This window comes from Rattus norvegicus, chromosome 4 (genome assembly GCF_036323735.1).
Source record: "Rattus norvegicus strain BN/NHsdMcwi chromosome 4, GRCr8, whole genome shotgun sequence".
Taxonomy (NCBI): domain Eukaryota; kingdom Metazoa; phylum Chordata; class Mammalia; order Rodentia; family Muridae; genus Rattus; species Rattus norvegicus.
In genome coordinates this window covers 26355224-26372505 of record NC_086022.1, presented here as the reverse complement: position 1 = coordinate 26372505, position 17282 = coordinate 26355224, and the positions used below count along the sequence as shown (strand labels likewise).

Below are 17282 nucleotides of genomic sequence, written 5' to 3'. Positions count from 1 at the left end.
GTCTAACTCTATGAAGAATTGGGTTGGAATTTTGATGGGGATTGCTTTGAGTCTGTAGATATACAATAACTTTTAATTAAAAATTGAAGTGTCAAAACATGGGCTGTAATATAGCTGAGTAGGTAGAGTGCTTGCCCAGCATGTATGAGGCCCTGGGTTTGCGTGTTAGGGTCAATTCCCCAGCACCACATAGATATTGAGTATAGAGGTCTCTTCCTGCAACCCCAGTACACGGAGGCAGAGGCAGAAGGATCAGAAGTAGAAGTGAGTTTGAGAACCTAGATTACATGAGATCTAGTCTCAGATGAACAGACAAACAAATCGAGAACTTCATTGTTAGGTTTCTAGCGTATACTTGAGAGTCAAAGATGCAGTAATATTTGTCATCGTGTTTCTTCTGGCATATGTACACCACTGAATTTAGGCTGTGTGTGGTCACACACAGTCGACGGGGCAGCGTTTGAACAGATGTCAAAGTGCTTTTACAGAAATGAAGCTGAGTCGGTTAAGTCTCTTTTTTTCCATAATAAAACAAGTTTCATTCATTTTGTGCTTAGTTTTAATGGAAACCAAAGAAGCATAAAAGTTTCATGTTTGCTTTGTGTTGTTCCAGGTTTCTACAATGCTACAGACATATATGCCAAGCTGGAGGACGAAATGACCACGTAATTTCATATTACCCTTGTTAATCTTATTAACATTTTCTGCGTCGATCTAATCATAGTAATATAGTCATAGTTCACATTATAATAATAAAATTAGAAGGTTTCAGGCTATCATCATTAGTTTTCAAGAAACATATATTACAGTTTTTTAAAGTGTTTACATCATTAAATATATTAAGGTTGTCCTTCAATTAAACTTATGTATGCAGTTGAAAAGATTGCATGCCATATATACAGGAATTAGAGGAATTTAAAGTAGCCCATTAGATATATTTAAATTCACGATAGTTATTTTCAATGGCCTAGTGAGCAGTTTGCTTCCTGGCTGTTTCCAGTCATGGTTTAATGCTAAGATAAGCTGACAGAAATTCCATGAACTACACATGTAATTCTAAACAGAAAATACAACATCCTAGAAGAAAGGTAGTTATGCTGGCCTTAAGTCACATGGACAGACTTTTTATTTTGTTAATGATTTATTCATATTGACAGTTTGTGCAATTGCTGTGTAATAGAGGTCCAAAGGTATGTGCTGGTGAGTCAGATGATAATGTTTCTGTATCTTACTATGATTTCTCTGATAGACTCGAGGAAAGATGAGACACAATAACATTTTGAAAGATGAGAATAAAATACTTATGAATATTCCTGTGGGGAGGCATATTTTTTAATACTGGAGATATTCTATTATCTCCAATGGGTAAAATGTACTACATAAAAACACACTAGTATTTCACCGTATAAATGTTTTACTTTTTCAATGGGACTTCCTTTGAACTCTTTTGCACTATCACTTGTACAATAATTAATTTCACAGTTATATGTTAACTAAAATGTAATGTTCCAATTACATCTTCCTTAATAAGTATAGTTTATAACATGTAGCTTGAAGGATGATTTGCTTAGCAACATTCTTATAGGTTGTTCTTGGAGATGTGCACATAAAGTAAAAGGCTGACTGTGTGTTATATTTCTGTTTTTCAGTCTGATACTTGGTGTGAACATTTTTACTCAAAGATAGCAAGTAAAGAACATTTCAAACATACCAAATTTTATCCTTCGTTCATTTTGCCTTGAAAGAGCTTCAAGTGTTTCAGTGATAGAGCATTTTTCTAGCATAGATGAGATTCTAGGTCCCATCCCATGCACCAGAAAATCAACAAGAAGAAGCAGGGTTTCTATTTAATGTGTACATGGACTGCTTAATGAAGCCACAGGACTTCTAGCTATAGAGGCACAGCCAAGAAACACTTTTTCAATTGTTCTAAAGGGTGTGATTATATGTTTAAACTGGGAGGAAAACTGTTGGATTTATGGAACAGTTTAGGTTGGCTCTCAATAGCCAGTTGGGTAAATGCCATGGAAACATCAGTTTTCAGTTGCCATTCATCTTCCAAGCTCTGCTAAACTAATAGTCCACTTCTTGGTTCTACTTTCTATGAAGTTTCATCATGTTTTCCCTTCATCTGAGACGCACAGCTCACCCTTAAGCCTTCATCAATTGATGCCTATGTAACAAAAGTAGAGAAGACTACAGCTGCACCCTTAACTGGTGTACCAGCACACTAACAATCTTCCAAAATCACCGATGCTCTCTGAGTAATTATGATGCACCAGGCACTGGCCTGAGTACAATTATGACATATTACAAACTCTTATCTTCATAATACATAACTGAAGTTCAGGTTATTAAGCATCCTTAGCTACAAGGTAGTTAGGTGAAGAGCTGGGATTTGCCTCAAATCCTTTCTTCGATATTGCTACAGACTTAGGTAGATGCTAATCCTTACAGCTCCTTACAACCCTTTCTTGTTTGTTAAGAGTGTGAGATTCCCAGAAAATTAAAGAAAACTAGGTTGTGTTTAGAGAGAAGGATTGGTTAGAAAACAGTCATTCATTGTTCTTGCTTTTCAGGTACGCCTACTATTACACGGGCATTGGTGCCGGTGTGCTCATCGTTGCCTACATCCAGGTTTCACTTTGGTGCCTGGCAGCTGGGAGACAAATACACAAGATTAGGCAGAAGTTTTTCCATGCCATCATGAATCAGGAGATAGGCTGGTTTGACGTGCATGACGTTGGGGAGCTCAACACCCGGCTCACAGAGTGAGTACTTCGTGTCATGCTCAAGTCAGATGTGGGCTTTCTTGTTCTTCACGCTGTGAAGTGGATACCACCAGCTCTGTGAGGAGTGACGGTGTGTCACTGAGCAGGGTAAAGCCCTGTGTCTTACACAGCTTCTTGTTCACAGTACCCTGGCAGGGAGGGGGGTCCTGCTTGCCTGGCACTGAATGAGGGACTAGGCTGGCAGAATCAAGACTGATCAGAGCAGTGGTGTGCAGTGGAGCAACAATATTCCTGGCTGGTCCCACTGAGCCCTTTCCTGCCAGGGCTCCATGGCATCCTTTGACAACAATGGAAAGAAGGAAGGGGCTCCTGTCTGTCATCCTCTGCCTCATGGAAGACATGGTGAACTCAACAATTTTGTATACATAGAGGACAGCACCATATGCACACAGCAGAAATCTCTGAGCAGCTTGAAATCTCACAAAAAATAGTCTTACACCTCCCATGTTTGTATTCTGAGGCCATATGAACCACAGAACATTGTTAATGACAAATCTCCCACTGACAGCCTTCTCTCATCCTCAATTCCCCAAAGGACCAGGCATACCAAAGATCCTAGGCACAGATTAATGTACTCACTCTTGGCAAAACAAAACTGGCTCAGGAGAAAAATTGTGTATTTGCAATTCCGACATTATGTGTAACACAATCTCTTTCTTCTTTTAGTGACGTCTCCAAAATTAATGAAGGAATTGGTGACAAAATTGGAATGTTCTTTCAGGCAATGGCAACATTTTTTGGTGGTTTTATAATAGGATTTACTCGCGGCTGGAAGCTAACTCTTGTGATTTTGGCCATCAGCCCTGTTCTTGGACTGTCAGCTGGTATTTGGGCAAAGGTAGGTGAAGCCCGTGAGTCCAGATTTTAAACTCTTTCTCATGATCCACGGAAAAGTCTTTTAACCACAATAACCCTGTCTGTGAATTTTATACACAATTTCATGCTTTTTGCTAAAATATCAGCAGGATATTTTATCAGCTGAGGATAAAACATCAGCTGAGCTAGCCCCATAGTACTTCATGCTGTCTTTAGCCGTGTGATTATTTGTGAAAAAAGAGATTAAAAAAAAGAGAGAAAGATCCTAAGTTCATTCTTTGCCTTGGTAGGAAAAGATACGCTGAACCCATAAGATCTGTAAACATCTGTCTTAGTGACTTTTCTATTTTTGTGAAGAGATACAATGACTAAAGGAGCTCATATAGAGAGGAGTTGGGGCTGGATCACAGTTTCACATGGGTGGTCCATTCCCATCATGGCCAGACACATGGCTACAGGCAAGCAAGCAGGCACAGCACTAGTCACAGTTGCTGAGAACCACATCTTCATCTGTAAGCACAAGGCAGAGCGGTGGGTCAGGGAGAACTAACTGGGAATGGTATGGGCCGTTTCATCTTCAAAACCCACCCCGATGACACACCTCCTCCAAGGCCACTCCTCCTAATCCTTCCCAAAACATTCTTACCAATTGGGAAGCAAGTGTTCAAATATATGAGCTTATGATTGTCAGTCCCATCCGAACTACCACCATCTCTAATATATGACAGTGCTGATTTCGTTTACAGAAAGTAGAGATTCAAATTCAGTGAACACCAAATTCCATTTTCAGCTTAAATGTTTTGTATGTGTATAGATTACTTTCATTTTATAAACTGATTTAACCATTTTGTCATAGTTACAAATGGTTCTCATACATATATGTGTGATATATTTATTTAAATCCTTTGCAGTAAAAATAACTTATGGAACTACTGTCTAGCCATGGACACATGTAAAACTATAACCTCCAGTCACGTTATTCAGTCATGAAGACACAGAAGTTCTTCTTCATGCCATGCACATGCCTCTAACAGCTTTGTAATTCATTTCCCATCTCAGGGTCAGCATGCAACTCATTTTATAAAATTACTTAATGCACAAGTACCTATATGGTGGGAAGATTGGCCCAGCATGTAGACTTTGTGAGATCACATGTAACATATAAGAAGTCAAAGTTCAACCAAACTGACAACTCCCTAATGCAGGAGAAGTCAGGCTGTGGTGGGGAGAAGCTTTTGGAACATTCCCCTGTCTGGTGGATGTTGCTTTGTTATTGCAAACAGCAACTCTCATTGGTTAAGCATCCACTGTGTCCACCAGATACCTGTGAAGCGTAGGCATTAGCTCTCTTAGCAAGCCTAGTAACTGACATCCTGAACACTGTTAATTTTTTACCCAGGGGAACATGATGGGAATGATGTTTCTGGTTGTTATCAGTTAGCTGGAAGCTGGCAAAGCTCCTTTTTTCTTAGTTGATTTTTCTGTTTGGTAGAACATTGAACAGATTGGGTGGAAATTCTTCACAACAGAACTCAATGAAAAGACACTAATTATCTACTCTGAGTTGGGAAAGCAGACTAGAATTTAATATTTTAATAGCTAATCTTACATTGCTTCTGATACTATTTATTCAATAAAGACAGTCCTTGGCTTTTATTTTAATCTCTGCTCTTTGATAATCTTTTTATATGTTTTATGTACACTTCTTAATTTTACATTTTGGCTATATTAAAAATGCTGTTTCCCAGTTCCATAATATTATAGATAAGATTTCAAGAATGTGATTGAAAGGCCCATCATTCCCAGAACCAGAAAATGCAACAAAACACCCCCCACATACACTTAGCTGGTCCACACAGAGACATAAATAAGATATTGAGACCATCAGATTATAATTTTAAAATAATTACCATAACAAATATGTCACTCATTTATATAATCCTTTGAGACAGTAGCAAAAACTCACCAGCCAAGAGGAAATTATTAAAAAGAAAAGAACCTGGGAGACACAACAGTCAAATGGGCCATGCTGTATGGGTTCTTTCAGGCTATTCGAATGGATATTGTACAGTAGAATGTAGAATATTCAGAATCAGTGAATCTGGCAGGCAGGAAATGAGGAGAGCCTCAACGCCATGTTTGACAACAAGAGGTTCATATCACCATCCTGAGTCTCAGAGGAAGAGAAGAGCTTTAGGATGAATCGAAGACCCAGTGGCTGACAAACCCAAGAGTCGGATGTAAGAAGTTAATCTGACGCCAAGCAGGATAGAATCTAAGAAATCCATGTCAGGACCCATTGTAACTAAAGCGCTAAAGGCTAAACATACAAGCAAGTTTTTTTTTTTTGTGCGTGTGTTTCAATAAAACTTTATTTACAATGCACATGGTGTACCAGATTTGTCCTTCAGGTGCTAGGGTCTTCCAATACCTGTCTTAGATTTTGAAATTGTCAGAACTGAGCTTTTGAAGTAGACAGATTCAATTATTAGTTGACTTTATGATAGAAATAAGAAATATGTTTTCACATGTAGAAAAATTGAATTAATCTAACTTGATTATAGTATTTATATTTTTTTAAAAGGGATCCAGAGAAATTTTTCTATCAGATAGTAACTGCAGTGTGTGCTGGCCTCCCTCCTTAAACTCTTATCCAAGGACCGGCCCTGCCTGACCTCTGTCTTCCTCTTTTCCCATTGTTCTTTGTTCTGCACTTTGCCCTGGTCTGTCACTACAAAGCCTAAAGCAAGAGTTATTGTGTGTGTGATAAGACAGAAAAGGGGAAAATCCCCGTATTGGGGTGTATAAGCTAAACCCAGGTATATAAAAAAAGAATTATGAGTTATGGCCAAGAGAGATTTAGTGCAGCTATGAAAAACTGATGCTGTACTGAAGATCCGTGTAACCTACCCTACTTTAGACTAAGGAAAGTAAACAGTCATATCATCTGACAGAACAAACATTTGACAACGTGCAGATCTCACGGACGTTACCTGTCAGAAGGTAAGAATAGAAGAGCGCCACTGCAGTTCTGAAGTCCCCTTCAGAAAACCCCAATAGCTACCTGACTGGTAGAAGGAATCTTCCCCCACCAGTACTGAAGTAAAACATTTCTGACTTCATTCTTGTGGAGACACGGGAACTTTAGCCACTGCCATAAGACAAGAAAAATTTAAAAAAACATGCATAGATTGGTAAGGGAAGAAAGAAAACTATGAATTTCTGAAAATAGTTAATGATACAAGAAAACATGATTTTTTTCTGTTTTTTTAAAATTTGTATTGCGTATTTTCTTTATTTACATTTCAAATGTTATCCCCTTTCCCAGTTTCCCCTCCCAAAACCCCCTATCCTACACCCCCTCCCCTGCATCTATGTGGGTGCTTCCCCACCCACCCACACACTCCCACCTGGCATTCCCCTACACTGAGGCCTTTCACAGGACCAGGGGCAAACCCTCCTATTGATGCCAGATAAGGCCATCCTCTGCTATATATGCGGCTGGAGCCATGGGTCCCTCCATGTGTACTCTTTGGTTGGCGGTTTAGTCTACAAGACAACTGAGTAGAAAGGCAACAGAATACCAGATCGACTGCATTTTTTGCAGATCCTGTTAAAAATGTAGAAACTGATGTTGACTGAAACAAACATGTGAAATACCAAATGTTGGAGGAATACAGAGAGAGTGGATCACTCAAAGATTACTGGTGGCATGACAACTTTGTAAGACAATCTTGCTATTGTTTAAGGCTTTAAAAAATAATCTTTATGTGTGTGAGTGCTTTACCTGCGTGTGTGTATGTCTTAGTTAATGCTCTACAGCTGGGAAGACTCCATGACCACAGTGACTATTTTAAAGGCAAACATTGAATTGGGGCTGGCTTATAGGTTCAGAGGTCTAGTCCATTATCATCATGGCAGGAAGCATGGCAGCATGCAGGCAGACATGGTGCTGGAGATGGAGCTGAGAATTCTGCATCTGAATTGGAAGACAGCAGGAAGACAGACACTGGGACGGGCATGAACGAGCATTTAAACCCTCAAAGCTCGCCCCAGGGGCACACATCTTCCAGCAGCACCATACCTACTCCAATAAGGCCGTACCTCCTAATAGTGCCACTCCCTAGGGACAGGACTATCTTCATTCAAACCTTCAGGGTATAAATACATCATTCGTATGTCTGCTGCCAAGGCCAGAAGAGGGTGTAAAAGCCACTGAAGCTGGACTTACAGGTGGTTGTAAGGTGCCTGACATGGGTGCTGAGAACATAACTTGGTTCCTCTGAAGAAGAAGTACATGCTCTTAGCCATAGGACCTTCCCTCAGCTCCTCATTGCATCTTACAAAACCAAGCATAAAGCTATGGTTTGACCTAGCAACCACGTTCCCGAGCATTTATCTACAAGGAAAGGAAAAGACGCAGACATAAGAGTTTACCCATTCTAGTTGACACAACTTTATTTATATTAACCTTATCTCCTTCAACGGATGAATTAGAAGACTAGGGCAAGCCTACTGTGCAGTACCACCCAACAAAGGGATGCTGACTCATACAGCAAGCTACATAGGCTTCCAGAGAATCATGTCAAGTGAATTGATGCCTACCCCCAAGAACAACGTACTATTTGATTGCATTCGTAAAAATTTCTTTTTTTCTTCCTTTTTTTTTTTTACCAAATTATTTTATTTATTTACATTCCAAATTGTGCCCCTTTTCCGGGTAACCCCTTCCCCAGAGATCTTCACCCCATTCTCCCCTCCCCTTTGTTTTGAGAGGGTGCTCCCCTGCCCACCCACTCCCCTTACCTACTCACTCCCCTCACTCACCTACCCCCATCACCCACCACCCCTTCACCTACCCAACTCCACCTCACCAGCCCTCAGTATCCCCCTTCCCTAGGGTATCAAAACTCTACAGAATTAGGTGCATCCTCTCTGTTATATATGTGCCAGGGGTGGGGAGGCACAGACCAGGGCTATGCTCTTTGGTTGGTGGCTCTGGGGGCTCTGAGGGGTCCAGGTTAGTTGATACTATTGTTCTTCCTGTGAGATTGCCATTCCCTTCAGCTCCTTCAATCCTTCCTCTAACTCTTCTATAGGAGTCCTCAACCTTAGTCTAATGATTGACTGTATCTATATCTGTCTCAGTCAGCTGCTGGTGGAGCCTCTCAGAGGACACCGAGCTAGACTCCTATACATAAGCATAACATAGCATTTTGTTGCTGTCCTTTGTTTGTTTCATTTTTGTTTCTTAAGACAGGGTTACTCTGTGTACCCCTGGCTGTCCTGGAACTCTTGTAGACCAGACTAGCCTTGAACTCAGAAGTTCACATGCCTCTGCCTCCCAAGTGCTGGGATTTAAGGTATGTGCCACCAAGCCTAGTCCTGTACAACATTCTTAAAATGATGTAAATAGGTCAGCATGGATGCTAGAAATTAGAGATGTTCAGGGAGAGGAAAGGGAAGAGCTATGGACAGAGGCGGTAGGTCTAAAAAAGCAGCTTGAAGGCTTTGAATCTTGACTTTGTTGACAGGGACATTATCCTATATAGGTTACAACATTTCCTAGGAGTAAAGTCACACATCTGTAGATTGGTAAACATGAATAATATTGTTGGAATGTATCGATGTCAAATTCCTAGTTGTGATATAATTCCTATGCTTTTCAAGAATGTTACTATTGGAGGACCCTGGATAGGGACATGTGTAATGCCAATGTATTGTTTTTGACATGGGACCCTATAAGTATCTCAAAAAGAAATCATTAATGAGCACAAGATTTATAAAATAATAAAACAAGAGTCCACATTAAGAAATAAGAGACTGCATTCAAATGTGGTCAAAATACCTATACCAGTTTAAAATATTGTTCCTGAACAACATTAATTTTTTATTAATTTGAATATAAAATTACCTGTTTTCGACAGCTTTTAACTTTCTATTACTTTATATCGGAAATTGGTTGAGGCTGGCTTGTTATATCCCTGAGAAATTTATCTTCTTCCTCTTCCTTCTCTTCCTATTCCTCCTCCTCCTCCTCTTTGCATTTTCTCCCTTTTATTGAAAATAGATGTTTTTTCACACAGAATGTATTCTGACTACAGTTTCCCCTTCCTCTACTCCTCCCAGTTTCTCCCCACCTCCTCTCCCATCCAGATCCTTTCTGACTGTCATTATGAAATAAAGAGGCTTCTAAGAGATAATAATAGAATATAATAAGATAAAATCTAACACACTGGAATTGGACAAAGCAGACGAACAGAAGGAAAAAAGCCCAAAGAAGGCTCGGAAACAGACCCTCCCATTCACACACTTAGGAATTCCATAAAAACATCACACTAGAAACCTTTATACATATTCAAGGGCCTGGTGCAGACCCCTGGCAGCCCTGTGCATGTGGCTCCTGTCTCACTGAGTTCGTATGAACACTGCTCAGTTGATTGAGAGGGTCTTATTCTCCTGGAGTCCTCCATTCCCTCTGGCTTTTACATTCTTCCTGCCTCCCCTTCCATGGGATTCCCTGAGGGGGGAAATGTTTTAACAGACAATCTTTTATGAGGGAAAAAAACCTTACTATAGTTTTTCACATTCATGTCTGCGTACAATCATAGAAGGTCATAGGTGTATAGGTTAAATAGAAAAGATGTGTTGGATTCAGAAATACTTTCATTAGATTAATAGATTAAAATAGCACATTTTAACTTCTCGGTAAATAATATTAGTAGTCCTGTTGTTGGCTGTCTCCACTGTGAGCTACACAGGGAGTGAAGAGAAATGTTGTGAAGCATGTTATGTGAGCCCCCTGGTCTACAAGCCTGCTTACTGAGGGATGTACTGACCAGCCCAGCTCAGGCCTGGAACTTTGAAAGAGTTAGTAGTGTGGGGCAGCCCTAAGAGAATGGCTTTGAGAAGTCTTCAAGGTCCGAATAATCAGTGGGATCAATGAAGACAGATAAGCACTGTAAAATGAAAAAAAAAAAAGACTGATTCTTTTAATGACAAGAAGGAGTCAATTCCTCTTACTTAAATATTGAGAACGAATGACTCTGACTACATATTGTAAGAATGTAACGCTGTTAAATCAGAAATCTGTAAAGTGGTTGTGCACAATGCCTATTTAGGTGGCTGACCACTTTGTCACTCCTGGTTCAAATGGTAGCCTTAGTCCTTTCCCCATGCCAGTTGATCCAGCTGTCATAACAGTTGGCATGTTTTGGAGATCCACTTCCAGGAGTTGCTAATCCAGGGTGTGAAGCCACATGGACTCACACTTGAGTCCTGGATGTTCCACTCACTTCCTAATTGCCTAACCCAGCAAGTTTCCATTTCTTTCTGTGTAAGCTAGGAAAACCAATTTCCCTTTGTAATTGAGAAGAACTATTAGGTGCCTGAGAGGACTAGGACTGTTTCTTAATAAATGCACAGCAATCAAACAGATAGATCAAAGAGCATGGTTGAAGCAATAACAAAAAGAAGAAGAAAAACGTCCCTGATAGGTGAATGCTCTGTCTCTCCGGGGATCACCAGAAGAGGAAAATGTGGCCTCTGTAGTATCCTAGCCTCCTACATTGAAAGTTGCTGGGAATACCACATGTCCTGGCCATAAAGCCTATTTATATAATTCTTAAGATCATATTGTGGCATATATTTTCTTTTCTGAAAATTGACATTTCCCTAAACTCCTATTGTTGTTTGGATAAGGATCCATGAAATAATACTCAGTGTGTAATTTTATAGTTTGCCTAATTTATTACACATCTTCATTGCCAAAAACATTTTGAAGAAAAAGCATCTTGAGATATTTTGCACAGTGAGACACATACACACACACACACACACACACACACACACACACACACACACACACACACGCAGGCTAATAGGTATATCATGGCCAAAGACAACTGAAAGATTTTAATTCTTCAAATGTAGTAATACTCAACTAGCATATGTGTACTTTAACTGTCATTTTTCTAATAATCTGAACTTGTCTTTTTTAAACAGATATTGTCTTCATTTACTGATAAGGAACTCCAGGCTTATGCAAAAGCTGGAGCAGTTGCTGAAGAAGTCTTAGCAGCCATCAGAACTGTGATTGCCTTTGGAGGACAAAAGAAGGAACTTGAAAGGTTTGAATTTCCTTTTCAAGTAGAAATATTAACTCTCTCAGCCCACATGCCAATTATGATGTTTTTCTCATTTATTAAACAAGCCAATACATACTTGTTGCAACATTAACCTTCTGGAAAAATTGCCATTGCACTTGTGTTCTTATATCAGAAAGATTTTCTATTTTGCTTTAAAGCATGGTTGACAAGTACAACAGGAAGTCTTCTTTAATGATGGGATGTCATTCTGCCAGATGTAGCCCATATTCTCATAAAGTATAAATTCATATGAGATGGGAGAAAGGGCATAAACAGTCACAAAGAAGCAAAAATTTAGTAAAGCAGTTGGAGGATATATGGTTTGGAGACAAAATATTATAAAAGAGTGAAAGGGATATACTTCAGAAGAGCCTTAAATTATTACCTTTAAATGCTCCAAAGAGATCAAACAAGTGTTCTAAGGTAGGAAATTTTAAGTCCAGTGGTCAGAGAACCCCTCTTGAAGAAGATTTCATCTAGGATAAGATCTGAGGTGAGAAAGGTCTTCAAAAGCAGGCATAGGAATAGGATGGGTAGGAAGAGCAGTCTACCAAAATCCCTGAGGTGGCAGGAAGCTTTGGCGTGTTTTGAGATTTATTACAAGGCAGGTGAGCCTGGAGCTCACATAAGTGGAAAGAGAATGGGATGCAGCCAGGATGTGGGAGCTATAGAGGAAAAAGTAAGATTTTATTCCATAGGCATGGGCAAGTCCTGAAGGTGTGGAACTGAGGAGTGGCCATACACCGGTTACAGAGCTGTGGCACTGTCTGGACTAGTCAGGGAGGGCTGATGCCAGAAGTCAGCTGAAAGGGGATTGACAGGATTTTGTAAAATTTATGAATTACATTTTCCAACTTATTTTCTATGCTGCATGCCTGTGGTGTGTGTGAGTGCGTGTGTGTGTCTGTGTGTGTGTGTGTGTGTGTGTGTGTGTGTGTGATTGTGTTGGGGTGTGCACGTATATACACATGAGTGCACACCATATTCACAGGACTACGAAGGAGTTGGTTCTCTCTTTCTGCCAATGAGGTTGCATGAATCAAACTCAGGTTGTCAAGTTTGGTGGCAACAGTAGCCATCCTACTAGCCCCAGGCTATTATTAAACCACATATAATCTTTTAGTTTTCTTTCTACTTGTTATTTTCTTTCAGAATCAGTCTTTGTCTGACTTTCTCTTCAAATAGCTTCTGTAACAAGTCTCTTCATAATAATTAAGAGTATTTTCTGTTTTGTTAACTATCCACTCCTTTTTTTTATTTATCATATCTGTATTAGAGCTTCTGATGAATGGCTGGTTTTATACATCTGGCTTGACATCAATGACACATTCATTTAAAAACTAGTCTTTAAAAAATCCTATGTAAATGCAGTATTATTTATGCTTCTTTCCTCTTCTAACCCCCCCCCCCCATCTTCCTTCATCTGTATCCGTCTAATATCGGCAGCTCTCTGGTGTCTGGATATGTCTGGTATCTAAACGGATTTTTTTCCTTGTTGATTTTTCCTTTGCAAATGTTTCCTCTGGCTGCACACTATCAGTGACACCAACTGATACTGACACCAAACTATCAGTGAAATGATTTCAACATTAGCCTCGGTAAGCAACAGCTGGAGTAAAGGATGTGCATGAGCATGGAGAATTAATCTCTGAGTTTTTTAATGTTAGCATGTAAAGTGTATGCCTAGTGAATTATTGAATTTATCTTAGGTCAGATTTTAACTTGAGACACACTTAATTAAAACATGTTTCTTAAAAACCATTTCTTGCGAAACGATTACAACTAGTATGTTTAGGGTATAAATATTTTACCCCTATAAAATTCTCTCTGAGTTTGGTCTTCAGTATGTGTGATTCTTATGTAAATACTGTGTTGTGTTTTTTACGATCTTGGTGAAGTAACTGGCTAAAATAAAGTAGTCACCAGGACAAGAAGTAATATCTACTTGGGACAGAATTTCAATTTTTTGATGTACCCACAAATTAAATTTTCAAAGAAAATTGATAGTGTATAGTATTCATATAATTATGTATTTAATGGTTCAAAGACCTCAAAATATGAATTCTAAATTTATAACACAATAAGGTTCAAAAATGACTCATCCTATTTCCCTAATATTTTCTTTTTTTTTGTTTGTTTGTTTGTTTTGTTTTGTTTTTCTTTTTTTCAGAGCTGGGGACCGAACCCAGGGCCTTGCGCTTGCTAGGCAAGCGCTCTACCACTGAGCTAAATCCCCAACCCCTAATATTTTCATTTGTATCTGGATTTGCAAAGTTCTCTTTTTTTCTTTAACTCTGGTCCCCATTCCTTTCTTGAGCAGAATGGTCTCCTGTACAGCTCTCAAGTGAAAATAAAGCCATGAATAGTCTCCTGTAACCTTAATCATCTATTTTCTGGGACCTGAAAGTGCTTGAATTGAAGTTGGAGAATAAATATTAAGTTATTAGGCCCAGAGGGAAAAGTACCTGTGAGTAGTCAGGACATTGTATGGGGTTGTGGTTTGTTTTATTAGCTTTCTTTCCTTTTCTTTGTAGTTCATTAAGACTGTAGTTCTCAACCTGTGGGTTGAGTCCATTTTAGGGGATGTTAAAGGACTCTTTCATAGGGTTTATATATCGCATATCCTGCCTATCAGGTACTTACATTATGATTCATAACAGTAGCAAATTTACAGTTATGAAGTAGCAATGAAATAATTTTATGGTTGGGATGTCACCACAAAATGAGGAGCTGTGTTGAAGAGTAGTTAGGAAAGTTGAGAACCACTGAGTTTGTAAGGTATTCTCCAAGACTTGTGCCATGAGTAGGTTACAAGGCTGTTGATACGCTGATTTTTTTTTCTCTGTCTTTGCTGCCATACGGCTTTAGATGTTATATTCTACCAGACTACACCCCCTCGCCCAACAGCAGGCACTCACAACATGACCAACATTGGATTCATCGGCAATACGTACAAAATATAAAAGATACAGATACTAATAAATAGTGATGGGCTACTCTATTCTTAAGCCAAGTATTTTTAATGGGCCAATGCTTTTAAAACAGCTACAGAAGAAAATTTCCATAGTTTATGTATAGCATTTCATAGCTTTAAATTTTTCCTTACACATGTTGTCTTGTAATTGGTCATTCCAATAATCATAAGAGGAGACAAGGTAGGAAGCAAACTGTCTTCCCTCAAGTGTAGAGATTTAAATGACCTTCTTGTGTTCAGGATTTTCTAGCATTAAATCTCTTTTATTAACTAATTTAAAAGGAATATAAAATTTAAGCCAGGCAGTGGTGGCACATACCTTTAATTCCAGAACTTGGGAAGCAGAGGCAGGTGGATCTTTGTGAGTTCAAGATCAGCTCTGGTCTACAGAGATCCAGGACAGCCAGGACTACATGGAGAAATTGTGACTCAAAAACCAAACACGAAAATCAAAACCAAATACAGAAAGAATGTATATTTTAAGGAAAAAATAATTGTTTTTTGTATCCTTCTCTTATGTGTGAAGTAACGCATGTTCTAGAAGCTAGTTAAATACTGCTTCACTGATTTTACTGTTGCTAAGCCTTACACACAAAGAACTTTTAGAAGACTCATACAATTAAAATACTCTCTCCACATCTTGATATCAGTTTCTAAAAGCAGAGGATTAAAATAGGAATAACGTAGTGTAGGGGAAAAACATAGAGGAAGTACATGTATGCTAAAGGACTGGGCACATTCTAACGGATCACTAAAAATCATGGTACACTATCACATTTCCACAAAGTTTCCAAATCTACTCAATTATTTTTTTTCTTTCTCCCAGGTACAATAACAATTTGGAAGAAGCTAAAAGGCTTGGGATAAAGAAAGCTATCACGGCCAACATTTCCATGGGTGCAGCTTTTCTGCTTATCTATGCATCATATGCTCTGGCATTCTGGTATGGGACTTCCTTGGTCATCTCAAAAGAATACACTATTGGACAAGTGCTCACTGTAAGTTAAGCACGCATCAGAGAAGAAATGGATCATTAAAAGGTCTAATGGAATTGAATGATGTTGAAAAGATATTCTCTGAAAAGGTCTTAAATACCAGAAAATGCATTATTAAGTTAAAGAGTTGAAAAATTAAACGTATCAATTTTGGTTTTCTTAGAGATCTGTTGTACAATTTCCACTGTAGCCTAAATATTAACATTACCATCACTTCCATTAGGAGTTCCAGATCCCTTATATGGCAATATAGCGCTTGGTTTTACAACCCCCTGATGTAGCCTAAATATTAACCTTACCAACTTTTGCAACATGAATTTCTTTATATCAAACTTAATACTAAATTTTTCACTTTTATTTTCTAGTTTGTTATGCACAACACAATTGGAAGAAGATAACATTGAATTTAAATCCCTCAAATTCTAAATGCCATCAAGTTGACAATATTAACCCTCGCTATTTGACTTGATAACACATTTTGTCTTTTGTCTTTATTGGCTCATGACCATCTCGTAATACAAAAGACATTCAGTCCAATAGTCTCAATACATTTTTGACTGTGTCTGTTCAAAAGTATAAATATAGTAGTTTCTTCTGAAACTTGGGCATTCTTTTAACTGAGCTCCTATAACATCAGATTTTGCATTACATATTTTGCGTATAGAAGCATGGAATAAACATTCATATTCCAAAGGGAAGACTGGCGACAGCACAAGGGAAGTTCACATGAATGAGACCAAACAGAGAAAATAACAAACCCTACATTGCTGTGTAAGGCATCTGGGACTCATGATGGAAACATCTTGACTACAAAAGACTTGGGTAGTCCCATCCTTCCAGCTTGCTTCTCTATATCTATAGTATACATTTTCTCTCCATCTTGGGTTATCTCTAACAGTCCTGGCACCTTTAATATCTTGGAGTCTACATTGCAAGTTAGGCTTCACCGTAAAGTTTCACAGGTCTTTCGGGACCTCCTTGCTGGGAACCAAACTTGTTCTACATTACTTTGTCTCAGTGACTTTCTGAAACATTGTCCTGAGCCGCCACACCCCCTCAACCACTATTGCACATCTCATGCCTGTAAAGCCAGGCAGATGATGCTATCAAGTTCTGTTGCCAGTTCAAAGTGTAGTCAGCATCCTTGGACCGCAGTTGCACTGACCTCTGTACCTTTCAGGCTGGTCCTAGAGAAACACTTCCCTAGGTTAGCTTTGGGCAGAGAATGGTTTCTGTTTAGGCTTCCTCCTTTCAAATGTTATTGGAGCCTTCAGTGGGTAGGGTCCTCAAGGTGATTCTAGATCCTGAAAAGTTGTCCATCAGGATTAACCATCATATATATTTTCTACATATTAGAATTTAGGTATTTACAAAAGACTTTACACATGATATCTTAATTTAAGGGACTGGAATTATTTGCAACCAAGGTATATATGTATCTTGTTAGAAAGTCTATTCTGTTTCACCTTAGGTTAACCACATGGAAACAGAGTTAACAACAGACCACAATTCTTTGTGTTCCTTAAAATAGTTCCCTTTCTCAGGATTCAGATTTGTA

General features: G+C 38.9%; 1 protein-coding gene across 3 annotated transcripts in view; it reads left to right on the top strand.

Annotated features, from left to right (window-relative positions):
- Positions 1 to 17282, top strand: part of Abcb1a (ATP binding cassette subfamily B member 1A) — a 176054-nt gene that overhangs the window by 115951 nt on the left and 42821 nt on the right. For all 3 annotated transcript variants that reach the window (XM_006235994.5, XM_063285445.1, NM_133401.2), the window contains 5 exons: positions 614 to 665; positions 2580 to 2771; positions 3459 to 3630; positions 11613 to 11737; positions 15556 to 15727. In XM_006235994.5, coding sequence (XP_006236056.1) covers positions 614 to 665; positions 2580 to 2771; positions 3459 to 3630; positions 11613 to 11737; positions 15556 to 15727 — 713 coding nt within the window. The remainder of the gene's footprint in view (positions 1 to 613; positions 666 to 2579; positions 2772 to 3458; positions 3631 to 11612; positions 11738 to 15555; positions 15728 to 17282) is intronic.